We start from the raw sequence: 12,966 nt of genomic DNA on the forward strand, positions 1-12,966 counted from the left end.
CTACTGTGGAGGGGGAATGGGCTCAGTGAAAACCAAGTTTGGGGGACTTTTGTTCTCTGGTGGCTTTCTCTGGCAGCTTTCTGCATCCCCCCGCCCCCTTAAGAGTCAGAGCAGAAGTATCTGTATCCAAACCTCTGTCTCAGAACAGAGAAATTGCAGTCTGCCCCTCAGTGAGCTCTCCAGGCCACACTGTCTCCACTTCTGTCTGTGCTGCCAAAAACCACAGCATCCTGGTTGTGAGCCCCACAGCAGCTCTCTGAGCTCTTGCTTCCAGGTCCAGGTATGTCTCTGTCCTTTGTGCTTCTAAAACCTCCAGTCGCCCCCAGTTCGCAGCTGTCCTTGCAGCTCCAGGTTTCAGTCTAGGGTGCTGCCCTAAAGTCCTTTCCTCACTGCTACCAGTCTGCAAGTCTGTGCCCAGTCCCTAGTATGGCAGGCTTTTGTGCTCCAGTAGCACAGGATCCCAGAGGCTCCCTCCCTCTTCCATTTATCTTCTGATGGATGCCCACAGAATCATGAATCCCTGCTTCCTACCTCAAGACCAACCACCTAAAATATTCTGTTTGTAGAGATCCAGATATATCTTCTTATATCAAAAGCTGATTTCATGGGTGTTCAGAATGGTCTGGTAGATATCCAGCACAATTCAGGGGATTGGTTAAAAGAAGGTCCTTTACTCCTCCGCCATCTTTTTCTTTTCTTTATTTAAATTTTTTTTTTTTTTAATGTACCTCAACCCTTCCAACTTCAGCTTTTCATTTTGACTTTCATCTAGAGGTATGTTTTCACACATTATAGGATTAAATCTACAATAGATATCAGGAAGTAATAAATCAAGATCTATATGGACTTCCATATCTATAGCAGTTTGTAACATTAGACAGTTTCGTTTTCAAACTTATGGATATCATGGTATCTCTCACATGTCTCTTATAATGTCCAGTGCCTAGGGATACTATGTATTTATGGGACATCTGGCCAAAATGTTTATGCTCATGCAGTGCTAACACTTAGAAGTTATTCAGAAGCAAACCACCTTGATGAAGATCATTTCATCAAATCTACAATCTGCAAAGTAGCCTAGAGTAGCAGATGAGGCTCAAATGTCCTGCCACATTTTATATGGACAGTTTCCCAAATAGTGAGACTTGACTCCGGGGAAATAACCATAGTTTTTGAGCACAAAAGCTTTTGGCATTCTTCCCCTGTTTATCATGGTACATACTGCAGCTACCACAACACAGCTGGGCCTTCTTACTCATTCAGTCATTAGTTCATATCCCATTCTAACCTTAAGAGTACTTCCCCATGTTTGACTCATAAAATGCCTGGCTCCAACTCATTTTGACTGCTTTAACAATGACATTTAATAAAACATATGTGATGCTAATTTTTTATAAAGTTCCTTACATTCACCCAGGGCCCTATGAAACAACCCAAATATGCAAGCTCATATGGCCCTTTGCTTATACCTACAATGCAGTCAAGATGCTGAGGAAATGGGTTCTAAGTAATTTCAACTAATTTTCAAAGTATCTGAAGAGCAACCACATCCCCTTGCTCCTCTGCCATCAGCTGTGAGACTTTGGATATCTCTTTTCATTGGCTTCATGAAGCCAATTAAGGCCTAAAGAGCACCATTTTATATCAGTTGTAATAAATATAAATTAACTCTTTCCACAAAATCCTCTTCTTTTCCCTCAAGACATTCCAGTAGATAAAGAATCAGTTCTTCAATCCTATTAATGCCAAGCTTTGGGTCTGCTGTTCTTAATGTTTGAACTCAAGCTCAGGTTCTGTCATTAATATTCACCTTTGTACCCTTTTCTTGCTGAAGAGATAAACTCTTTCTCTCCTTTGCTTGTTTGTCTTTGCCATAGTCTGCTCAGATTTGATCACCTGTTTTTATTCTTCTGACTCTATCATACTTTGATCTGGGGATAAGCCCACCAGTATAACTGGCTATTAGGCTTGTACACCTTCAATGGGATAAGAAAGTAAGTTTAGCAGTACTTTGTTTTGTTGAAACTGGAAGAATCTCAGCTGTCCCAGTGGGGCTTGCAGGCTTGTCCATGGCGTATAAAGAAAATATGAGCACAACTTCTGTCAGTCAGGATGCTAGGACCTGGAGAACTGGATTTTTCTTCTTCAATGTGTTTATCTTTAATTTCTGATTTGTCCTGGAAATGTTTATTTTCTTTTTATTAGGCATTTTTTCCCTCACACCTGAAGTTTGAATTAATATGATTTGGTAGAAATTGGAATGACTCTTCAAATTTTGTGGTAATAACTATTTGTATAATAAAAGGCTTTACTTTGTCTATCTTTGTCTTCATTCACACCATGACATCCCCCCACAAAAAGACTATTTTTTGCTCTTATACAGAACACTGTATTTCTTCAGAGATTTGATGGTTTGTTTAATGTTTTTCTGTTTTAACCAGTCACTAACTGACTTTTTTTAAATACTCTTAAACTTGCTTTACCTTGAGCTAAATGTGAAATCTTTACATTCTAATGGATAAAAACAACCTTCAAAACAAATTTCAAAGTATTTTTAAAAATAGGACATTTGTGTGGCACCTGGGTGGCTCAGTCGGTTAAGCGTCCAACTTTTGATTTCAGCTCCCGTCATGACCTCAGTGTCCTGAGACTGAGTCTTATGTGGGGCTCTGTGTGCATCTGCTGGAGATTCTCTCCCTCTTCTTCTCCCACTGTTCTCCCCTGACTTGTGCTCTCTCTCAAATAAGTAAATAAATCTTTACCAAAAAATAAATAAATAAATAAGTAAGTAAATAAAAATAGGACATAGGGATGATCACTTGTATAAGTCCATTGGGAGCTGAAGTCCTAAAGCTTTAAAATTTCAATTTGTAAACTATGGGTGTTCGAAGAATAACAGGATTTACCATAAAATCGGCTTCTCTTTTGGTTCATTTACATCTTATTTTGCTTGTATGAAAACCTCTTTGTAGACTGATGTGATTTATCCTCCAATAATCTTTGGGTGAGCACAAAAATATGCAGCTGTTTCTCTCCTTCCAAGACTTCTTGTTTCATGGGATGCAGGTTGCAACTTCTGCAGCCTTGGCAACTTGCCTCTTCCCAACACTGACATTGACTAGGTCAGCCTGCACTAACTGAATTCCAACACAAGGGAAGAGCCCCACCCAAGGGATTACCCCCCACACACACACACACCACCATCAGTTCTATTCTACTCTCAGCAGAGGTCAGGTTATGCTTTATTTCATCATGTTTCCAAAGGCAGACTCCAACTGGGAAATTAAACTTTGGTGGGGCACCAGAGTGGCTCGGTCTGTTAAGCATCCAACTCTTGGTTTCAGCTCAGGACCTATCTCAGGGTCATGATAAGGAGCCCAGCATCAGGCTCTGCACTCAGCATAGAGTCTGCTCAGGACTCTTTCTCCTGTCCCTCCTCCCCACACATATATTCACAAGCACTCTCTCTATCAGAAAAATAAATAAAATCTAGAAAGCAAAGAAAGAAAGACAGATAGATAGACAGACAAACTTGGCAATGCAGGTGGACAGCTTTTCTACTACTGAATTGTAGGACATGATCACTGCCTTTTCCCCCTAATTTATTAATTTCCCTTTAAAGTTCTGTACTAGTGGTACCAACATCCTGTTCAGTTGATTCAGCTGTAAACCTGAGAGATATCTTTTATTTTTTCTTGTTCCTTATCACCCATTTGGGATTAATAACTACATAAACTATTTGTTTCCTTGATAGTTCTTTTTTTTTTTTAAGATTTTATTTATTTATTTGACAGAAAGAGATCACAAGTAGGCAGAGAGGCAGGCAGAGAGAGGGGGAAGCAGGCTCCCTGCAGAGCAGAGAGCCCAATCTGGGGCTCGATCCCAGGACCCTGGGACCATGACCTGAGCTGAAGGCAGAGGCTTTAACCCACTGAGCCACCCAGGCACCCCCCTCGATAGTTCTTTTTGTCGTCTTCTTCCTTTCTCACCTGTACCTGATACAACTTGCCCTCTTTTGCCTGGACTACTGCAGTACTTTCTTGAGTTATTCTCCCCATCCCTAGTCTTTCCCCCCTTAAATGTATATTTTTAAAAGCCACCAGCATATCTGAAATATAAATCTGATCGTGCCAATAAGTTTTTTTAACCTCCTGTCTCCCAACCCACCCCCAGCCTTGCTGAGCCTAAACAGTGATGACAAATGTTGGGAAGATTTTATCCTCATAGGTATTTTGAGTTCAGTGTTTTTAAATAACCTAAATTTGAGTATCTTTCGGCCTATACTCGCACTCCTCAACTCTGCCCTCACATCCTCTTCTTTACCCCTGTCATTGCAATTACCGAACTGGCCCTGAAGGAATTTGGAAGGAATGACCTCTTGGCTATAAACAGAATCCCAGCCTCTTAATGAGGCTTAAAGGCCTTTCTCGTTCTGACTCTTATTTACCGCCCCAGCCCCATCTCTCACACTTCAGTGCCGGAAAAGGAAAAAAAACAAAACAAAACAAAACCAGAAAAACAAAACACAGAGATTGTGTTCACTTTCACCTTAGAATATCTTTGCTCATTGACTCAGGTCCGGATTTGGCTCCTCTAGGAGAAAGAGGCTAGAATAAGTACCTCTTCGTCCTACCACTTCACATGTAATATTTAACATTAAAACTCTGTTTATCTTCAGTCGCCTCCATTAGACTGCAAGTTCTTTGAAGATAGGGACTGTATAATATTAATATTAGAAACCCAAAGCTCCAAAACAGTGTCTTATAGACATACATGTCTTAAAAGTTTGATTAACCATTTTCGATACTGAACTGGGAAAAGCAGCTTGCAGAAGGTGTCCAAGGAATGTCCTTAAGGTTATCTAGATGGTTGCTAGAATCAAGGAGGTGGAATTTTTCATTTTTGTCCTTGGGAGAGATAGACAAGTGGGAAATCAATGGACATACATTTATGAAATGACTCCAATGAGAAAAAGTAGTACACCCACCTGAGGCTCAAAGCGAGGGGCTTGTTTTTCTCTGGCTGTCTTGTCTTTCTCCGAAGACTTTTCCTTGCCTTTCCTTGTTTTAGAAGTTCCTGAAGATTTCTGCCCCTCACTAATAGTATGGGAATCTGGGCTTCCCAAGGTAACTAATTCTTCATGTTTCTCTCCATGAGCTAGAGACATAAAAATGGAAACCAGTGAATCACAACAATAAAATCATGTCATGCAGGAAAAGGGGAGCAAGTCAGTAAAAAGTTGTTAGTTGAAGAGGTTTGGATTTCTTTTCTTTTTTAAAGAAATATTTTATAAAGATCTGTGTGACTCCAATTCACATACCATACACCACTGAAGTAGAGAAATCAGTAGGTTTTAATATATTTGTAAGATTAGGCAAAAATTATCACTATCTAATGTGTTTCCAATCTGAATGCTTTCAGTACATTTTCTCACCTAATTTCCTTGGCCAGGATCCCCACCACAGTACTGAATGTATTCATCTCTGCTATCATATGTATTATTCTCTTCCCTCTGCTTCCTCAAAAGAGAACGTGAAGGGTTTTTTGCCTTATGTTCTAGTCGTTCTTTCTACATAACCAGTGGCAGAGGAACAGATAACATTTGCTGAATCCTTACTATGTTTTCTTCTTCATTTTTTTTTTTTTTTTAATTCTCAAAGCATCCAAACAGAGCAGAAGCAAAAATTTGCTTACATTCCCCCAGCTGTTGGGGTTGAGTTAGCATTCAAATGAGTTCAAAGGACATGTTAGCCCCTTTCAAAACTGTAGTCTGTAAGTCATCCCATTAGGAAAGTTAAATAGTAATTGTCAAGAATGGCTTCGCGCCAGTTATTAGCTACTTTCAAAGTAGGGAAGATTATCCTGCATGACTGTAAAGGGACTATACGTACCACAGTTTTACAAGGGGGCAACTTGTCTTTCTGTCAACAATCCCAGTTGCTGTGAAGTGTTGTACAAGGGAAAATCTTTGGTCATGTCATCAAATGACTTGGAGGTGAATCTTGGATCAGTCACTAAATAGGTTCACTTTGGCAGATTTATTACATTTTTTTGATTTTGTTTTTTCCTCTATGTAATGGAGATGTTAATACCATGCCCATGGGGTTTACAAATAAACTATATAGGTCATTTAAAATAGGATTGTACCTAGTATCATACACACTGGGTTTTAAGATATTAACAAATGTGAGCTAAAATTGAATCTCAAACAGCACCAATAAGTATTTCTGGGCTCTTTTTCTCACTATCCATAGGTCTTAGAGTTTGAATCATATATATAGGTGCATTTGATTTCCTTCAAATTAACATATTATATTATTCAAGTTTACATGTGTCAGCACATAGTGTGGTGCCAGGCATATAGCAGGGGCACATCATCTTTCTTTATGTTATGAATATATAAAATAAAATAATTTCCTTATTCTTTAATGGCAAACAGTATAGTAACCTTCTCTCCCATGCATTGCAAGTTCTCTAGAGGCCAGAATGTCATTATACACCTCATTTTGATCCCTAATTTCACCTAATATATTTCTGAATTCATAGTATGTATTCATGATAAGATTGTTTAACTTGATCAGATTGTTTAACTCATGATCAGATTGTATGTGAAGCTTTTTAGGGAAATTGTATGTGTGGAGAGCAGTAAGGTATTAGTAGGGTATAAGAATAAATATCCTACTAATTCAAAACCTGTGAAAAACGTGACCTCACATTGCATATTCATGTAATTAGAGGGGTTCTAGAGTAAATGACCATTGACACAAACTAATAAACCCCTTGCAGAGAAGAAATGCTCAAGCAGTATCTGTTGAGGAAATGAACTTGAAAAGACCTTTAGCTTTATGACTTTAGTCGTAATAGTTTTCCTCTTATGTTACCTTACATTTATCCAGAATATAGGAGACTGAAATCTTCAGTGGATAATAAGACATAAAAGTTACAGAAACATATTTTTATGATTAAAATTCAGATTTATGTATCCAGGAACTAAAATCTGAATGGGATTAGAACATTAACATAATTTCTAAGCTAGAATAGTTGCTCAGGATAAGGTATACATTTACCAAGTGTGATTGTACTTGGTAAATGTAAACAGGAAAATCTTAGGCGATGGATAGATAGATAGATAGATAGATAGACAAATAATAGATAGATGATAATCTCATCATGTTTGGTTACTTCAAAGACCATGAATTGGAATGCATACATTGTGCCTAAGAAAGAACAATATATCATTAATTAGAGTTAAGGAAATAGTGTTATAGTCATGCTAATAAAATTGGGTGGGGCTTGAAAACAAAGATTTTGAGAATGATAAACAAAGTACATATGTGACTTTACAAATAGACTAGAACCTGAAAGGCCCAGACCAGTAACATAAAAATGTAACATATTGGCAAAAAGACGCTAAAATAACAACACAATTAATTATGTATGAGGTAGTTGGTATCACAAAGGGTTACCTGCTCCAGATCCTCCAATTCCTATTTCCTTAAGAAAAAGTCACCTGTCTCAGCAGGCAATTTTTACTAAAAGCTAGGTATTAAAATACACTAAAGGTGGCACTGTTGTTTCATGTTAACCAGAGGACAAGCTTCCTAAACAGTTATAACAGAAATATTCTGAGTTGAATGCAGTTATATTTTAGGCCTTCCTTTTTTATTGTGAGTTATAAAGATGTGAATTTTTAGAAAATATTAAATATTTTCTTTCTCATAGAAATTAAATGTTAAATTTAAATGAGTAAATGTGATATTTCCACTGAATTCAGGATATACATAAAATTTTAAATTAGGGTACCAATACAATAATGAAAAAAATTTGATTAATTTCTATTTGATCTAAAGTATTTGTAATTGCAAAAGTAAGCTAAGTTAATAAGTGAAGACATTAGGGGGTTCCTAGGTGGCTCAGTCAGTTACGCATCTGCCTTCAGCTTGGGCCATGATCCCTGGATCCTGGGATTGAGCCCTCTGCCTCTGCCTCCCCATCCCTTCCTAGCTTATGCTCTCTTTCTTGCCCACTCTCCCTCTCTAAAATAAATAAGTAAATAATATTTTTTAAAAGATTGAAGGTATTTGTCATGATTTTTCTAAAATACATCATACCCAGATGTCTGGGTGGCTTAGCTGTTAAGCTGCTGCCTTCAGCTCAGGTCATGATCCCAGGATTCTGGGATCCAGCTCCACACCAGGCTCCCTGCTCAGTGTGGAGTCTGCTTCTTTCTTTGCCTCTCCACCCCACTCCCTAGCTTGTGCTCTCTCACTCTCAAAAAAATTTAAAAAATCTTTTAAAAAATACATCATACCCTTAAAATTGAAGTTTCTAGGTCTTAAATTGTAAATATAATTGACATATGTAAGCGGACATTGATATGTTTTCATTTAAACAAGCTGGCTGCCTAAAAATTCACATTTATAAATGTGATACTGATTATTCTAAATTCAAAAGCTGCTTGACTTTCATAAGATTGACCAAATGCTTTTATAAGAGAAAAAAATTTCCTAGTTCATAATACAATTCAATTCTGGATTTATTTGCTAGATGCTTTCAGCAGCAAATGTATGATACAATGCAACATGTAATTTAATTTTGGTAGCTGCTCATTCACACATAAAATTGTCAAATGTTATGTCAAAAAAAGAAGATGCAATTATTCCCAGAGACTTCTTTTCTATTTAGGTACCTAATAATGAGAATGCCATTTTTGTGAGGGCTACTTGGTTCTAGAAACTTTATATACATTATCTTGAAACTTCACGACAACTTTGAAAGATAGGAGTTATTATTCTAATTTCTCAGGTGATAAATAACCGAGGTTTAGGTAGTCTAAGGAATTTTTGCTGCTATGCTGTATTTCTCCACTTAACAGTAACTTCCTTTTTTTTTTCCTTCTTTTTTGATTTTCATTTTTTATTGAGGTATGATTGACATAAAACACTATTAGTTTTCAGGTAGACAACTTAATAATTTGATATTTGTACATGTTGGAAAATGATCACCACTATAAGTCTAATAAATGTTAACTTACAAAAAACTTATATTTTATAATCTCTATATTTATAATTTTGTAACATTACCCAACTCTATACATTATACTATTTCATGAATTATACTACTGTGTTTATTTCAGATATTAATTTTTTAGTTTCCTCTGGAATTTTAACATTTATCCATTAATATACCTAAATGTATTAAATATGATAGTTTATCATGCTGGTTCGTTTACGGAACTCCATTTGTGTTGGACAACTTAAGGTGAGAAACTTATTAGATCTTCAGAGAAACCATGGTAAGACCCTTTCTGCAAAATTGTATGTTCAATAAAGAAATATAGACAGTTCCCTAAATAAAGACTCTTATTGAGGACACAATAAAGGCTTGAAATTAGTACTACCATGTATTATTGTTTTTTCCACCCAGACACCCTTAGTAGATAATTAACTCCCATTTAAAATCACAGCTGTGCAGTAACTAGCTATGTGACCATGGGCAAGTTTCATGGACAGTGTGTGCTTCAGTGTTGTATGTAAAATGATAGTAGTTACAGCATCCACCTCATAAGTTTATCATGAGGATTCCTTCACCAATTGACAGTCCCTACATCAGTTCCACATAAAACCTTCAAAAGCTTCTGACATAAATGTTACCCACTATAACTTCTATGAGCATTAGTACTGTGTCAATGCTACTAGTTAGGAAGTCTTTAAAGGACAAAATCGTAGAGTGGAAAGGTTCTGGGCTTTCGAATAAGTCAGATGTAAGTGAAACTCTTTACTCTGCTTCTTCCGGCCATGATTTACAGCATTTAGCAGGAAAATTATTTACAGCATCTAAGCTTCATTTTCTCATGTGTAAAATCAAGATGGTAATAATTATCTCTCAGACTTTTTCATGAGAATTGTGGATAATATATGAAAAAAAAAAACACAGTACAATAAGAGGCCCATAATGGCACTAAAAAAATCATAATCAAAATTGTAGAGCTCTCCAGTGTTTTCTTTTTGGTTACAAAATACAATTATATTCTTTTCGGTGTGTTTTGTTTCATTTTGACTAAAATAATAGGTGCTCATTTAAAACTTCTGATTTATAAATTTTTTATTTTAAATTAAATTTTGTCTTTAGATACTATTAATATAAATGAGACATAATTGTTTCAGCATATTGGTATATACTCTACTTTTTTTTTTTCTGTGTGTACCCCTTTTGCTCTGGGACCCACTCATATATTCTTAAACAGTAATGGCAATGTAGGATCACCAATGTCTAATAGTAGATGAACTGTTCATATTAACCATAAAGAATTTCTGTGAGTTAAGCACAGGAAAGCATTCCTGGATCTTTCTTCCCCACCCTTCCTGACCTAGGTGAAAAGGGGAATGGCCTTGAAGAGTGGGACACGCGCATAGGGCTTTCCTGGTCGCTCTGTTCTGCATATTCCTCTGACAAGAATTAGTCTCTATCCAGCCACACCTTACACCTGGTAGGAGGCCTTGTCAGTCAGGTGTGTCCAAAATAGGCTCTCGCATATCTTTTGAGAGACAGTCTTCTGTCACTTTCACTTCCAGACAAAGTTCACTTCCCCTGCTTGGTATTCATCAGGATGTCATCATACAAACTATTCAAACCCCGCCCTTCCGCATACACTCGTCTCTGCTTCAAAGTGTCATTTCTTCTTTTTCTAAAGATTTACGTAAGTCTACATAATTCACACAACTTCCATATACTGGGAACAAATTTCCAATTATTGAAGAAAATACACACAGAAATTTTTAAAACCTGCACTTGACTAGACTTGAGCATATTTGAAAGTATTTTGCACCTTTTTAGACATTAGAAGTTCACCTTGGAGAGTTGGCAAGAAAACACCTCATTCACTCTTCCAACAGCATTATTCAATGCAGTGCTACATTTCCTGAATGGCTTAAATGTTTTCACCAATATCTGCTTTATCAGTGCGCATTCTTCTATCTTGCTGGAACATTATTCTGAAACAGGTGTTCCCCATGAACAAGATCCCCACCTGGATTTAGAAATACTGTTTCTGTTGTTCCCTTTTCATGATTTAAACTGGGATTATTTATTCTGTGTCATGTGGGTGTGAGTTCACACCGATCATTGCTATAAACAATAGTTAACATGACTATTTTGAGCTTGTCAAAACAGGCATAACAGAATATTCAAATATAGAAATCAGAAGTATAAAGAGCTACAGACAACTCATGAAAGAGCTCACATAGGCAAAACAAAAACAAAAACAAAAACCTAGGATTTGATTCTCACTGTCTGATCTATTAAAATCCCTGATACCCTGAACGGTAATGTAAAATCTAGCAGTACTATACGTTTTCCTTGAAAAACAATAAAAGAAATAATATCTTCACAGAACACACATCATACACACATGCCCATATAAAACAGTGCTGCTTCTCTATTATTTTGATTTATTTTTATAATTATGAGTATTTTATTTGCACATAAATCTTTAGCATAAAATATTTAATCCAATTCATATTGAGCAGATACTATCTACTTCTTTCTAGGAGGGGAGACACAAAATCACCAGTAATTTGCATTATTTGTTATTTCAAGCAGATTTCTGTTGATTTATATTGGAAAAATATCTAGTTTTTTTTTTAGCCCGTACAAACTATGAGATTTTGATTTGGACTATAGAGAAAATGGAGATAATAATTAATTTAAGGGGCTTTTCAGCTTCCATATGCCATTTATTCATATCATAATTGCAGTCTTTTCTGGTAGACAAGAATTCTAAATTGAAGTCTTATCTGCTCTCTATTCCAGATATTCTCAGCGGTGCTGGGCAGTGGGGGTATTGCTTCTTGGAGGAGAGGTAGAGACAAAAGGAAGAGATATTTCAACAAAACTCACATTCTATGAATTTACCTAGGGGATGTGGGAAAGGATATGTCTTAGGGGATTTTATGTACATCGCTGGTAAGCAGTAACTCAGCCCCTGGTTCAAGAAATAAATTCTGAGCTCCAGGGCACTTGGCGTGGGTGAAACACACAACACATATGAATAGCAAAGAGGTGGGAACAATGTGGTTCTGGTCTCACCACTTTCTCTACATGTGTCCATGCTAGACACCGACGGAAGTTCACAACTCTTTCTCGCTGATCCCAAAACAGCCCAGAATCCTTTCAAGACCCCAGGCCGGGATGCCATTAGAAGTGAAATACTCCTGCTGTTCCTAGCATTGCACGCTCATCCATTATTCAACAAACATTTACTAACAGCTTCTATCTGGTTCTGGAGATGCAATGATGAGGCTGAGGCAGAGTCCCTTGCCCAGCACGAGAGGGGCAGTGGGGAGGCAGACAAGTTCAAGATTCCCGTAGAATGCATGTTCTGTGGATGCACACAATACAGTGGAAAGGAAATGGGGACTCTCAGTGTCATTAGTTTTATCAATTTTCTTTGGCTTTGATGTCTTGCCCTAGAATAGGTCCCTTCTTAACAAAGATTTAGTTCAGTAATAATAGCTTTCTCTTAACTTTGGTGATAAACCTTTCTCAAGCCTTAAAATGAACAGGTTCATGAAGTTAGTATAAGCAAGCAAATATGTGAACAGGGTTTTTGACAATTAGTGAATAATGTCAATAACAAAAATAAGAGTAGTTTAGATGTATCCTTTCTTTCTTACTTGACAAATATCATGGAGTGATTACTGTGTGCATTGTCTGCACTATGGATAATGCAGGATTGAACAGGTAATAATCTATGGAACTCCCTGACCTCAAAGGCATCATGTTCTCGTAGGAAATACTGCTGACCCTTGAACAATATGGATTTTGTTTTTGTTTTTGCTTTTTTTTTTAAAGATTTTATTTATTTGACAGAGAGAAATCACAAGCAGGCAGAGAGGCAGGCAGAGAGAGAGAGAGGAGGAACCAGGCTCCCTGCCAAGCAGGGAGCCTGATACAGGACTCGATCCT

At 37.0% G+C, this 12,966-nt stretch overlaps 1 protein-coding gene across 4 annotated transcripts in view; it reads right to left on the reverse strand.

Annotated features, from left to right (window-relative positions):
• The window catches only part of ADGB (androglobin), a 172,548-nt gene that overhangs the window by 24,994 nt on the left and 134,588 nt on the right, over positions 1-12,966 (reverse strand). For all 4 annotated transcript variants that reach the window (XM_013056253.2, XM_013056252.2, XM_013056251.2 and 1 more), the window contains one exon: positions 4,988-5,157. In XM_013056253.2, the coding sequence (XP_012911707.1) occupies positions 4,988-5,157 (170 nt within the window). The remainder of the gene's footprint in view (positions 1-4,987; positions 5,158-12,966) is intronic.

This window comes from Mustela putorius, unplaced genomic scaffold, assembly GCF_011764305.1.
Source record: "Mustela putorius furo isolate JIRA1106 unplaced genomic scaffold, ASM1176430v1.1 tig00003863_pilon_pilon_pilon, whole genome shotgun sequence".
Classification (NCBI taxonomy): Eukaryota; Metazoa; Chordata; class Mammalia; order Carnivora; family Mustelidae; genus Mustela; species Mustela putorius.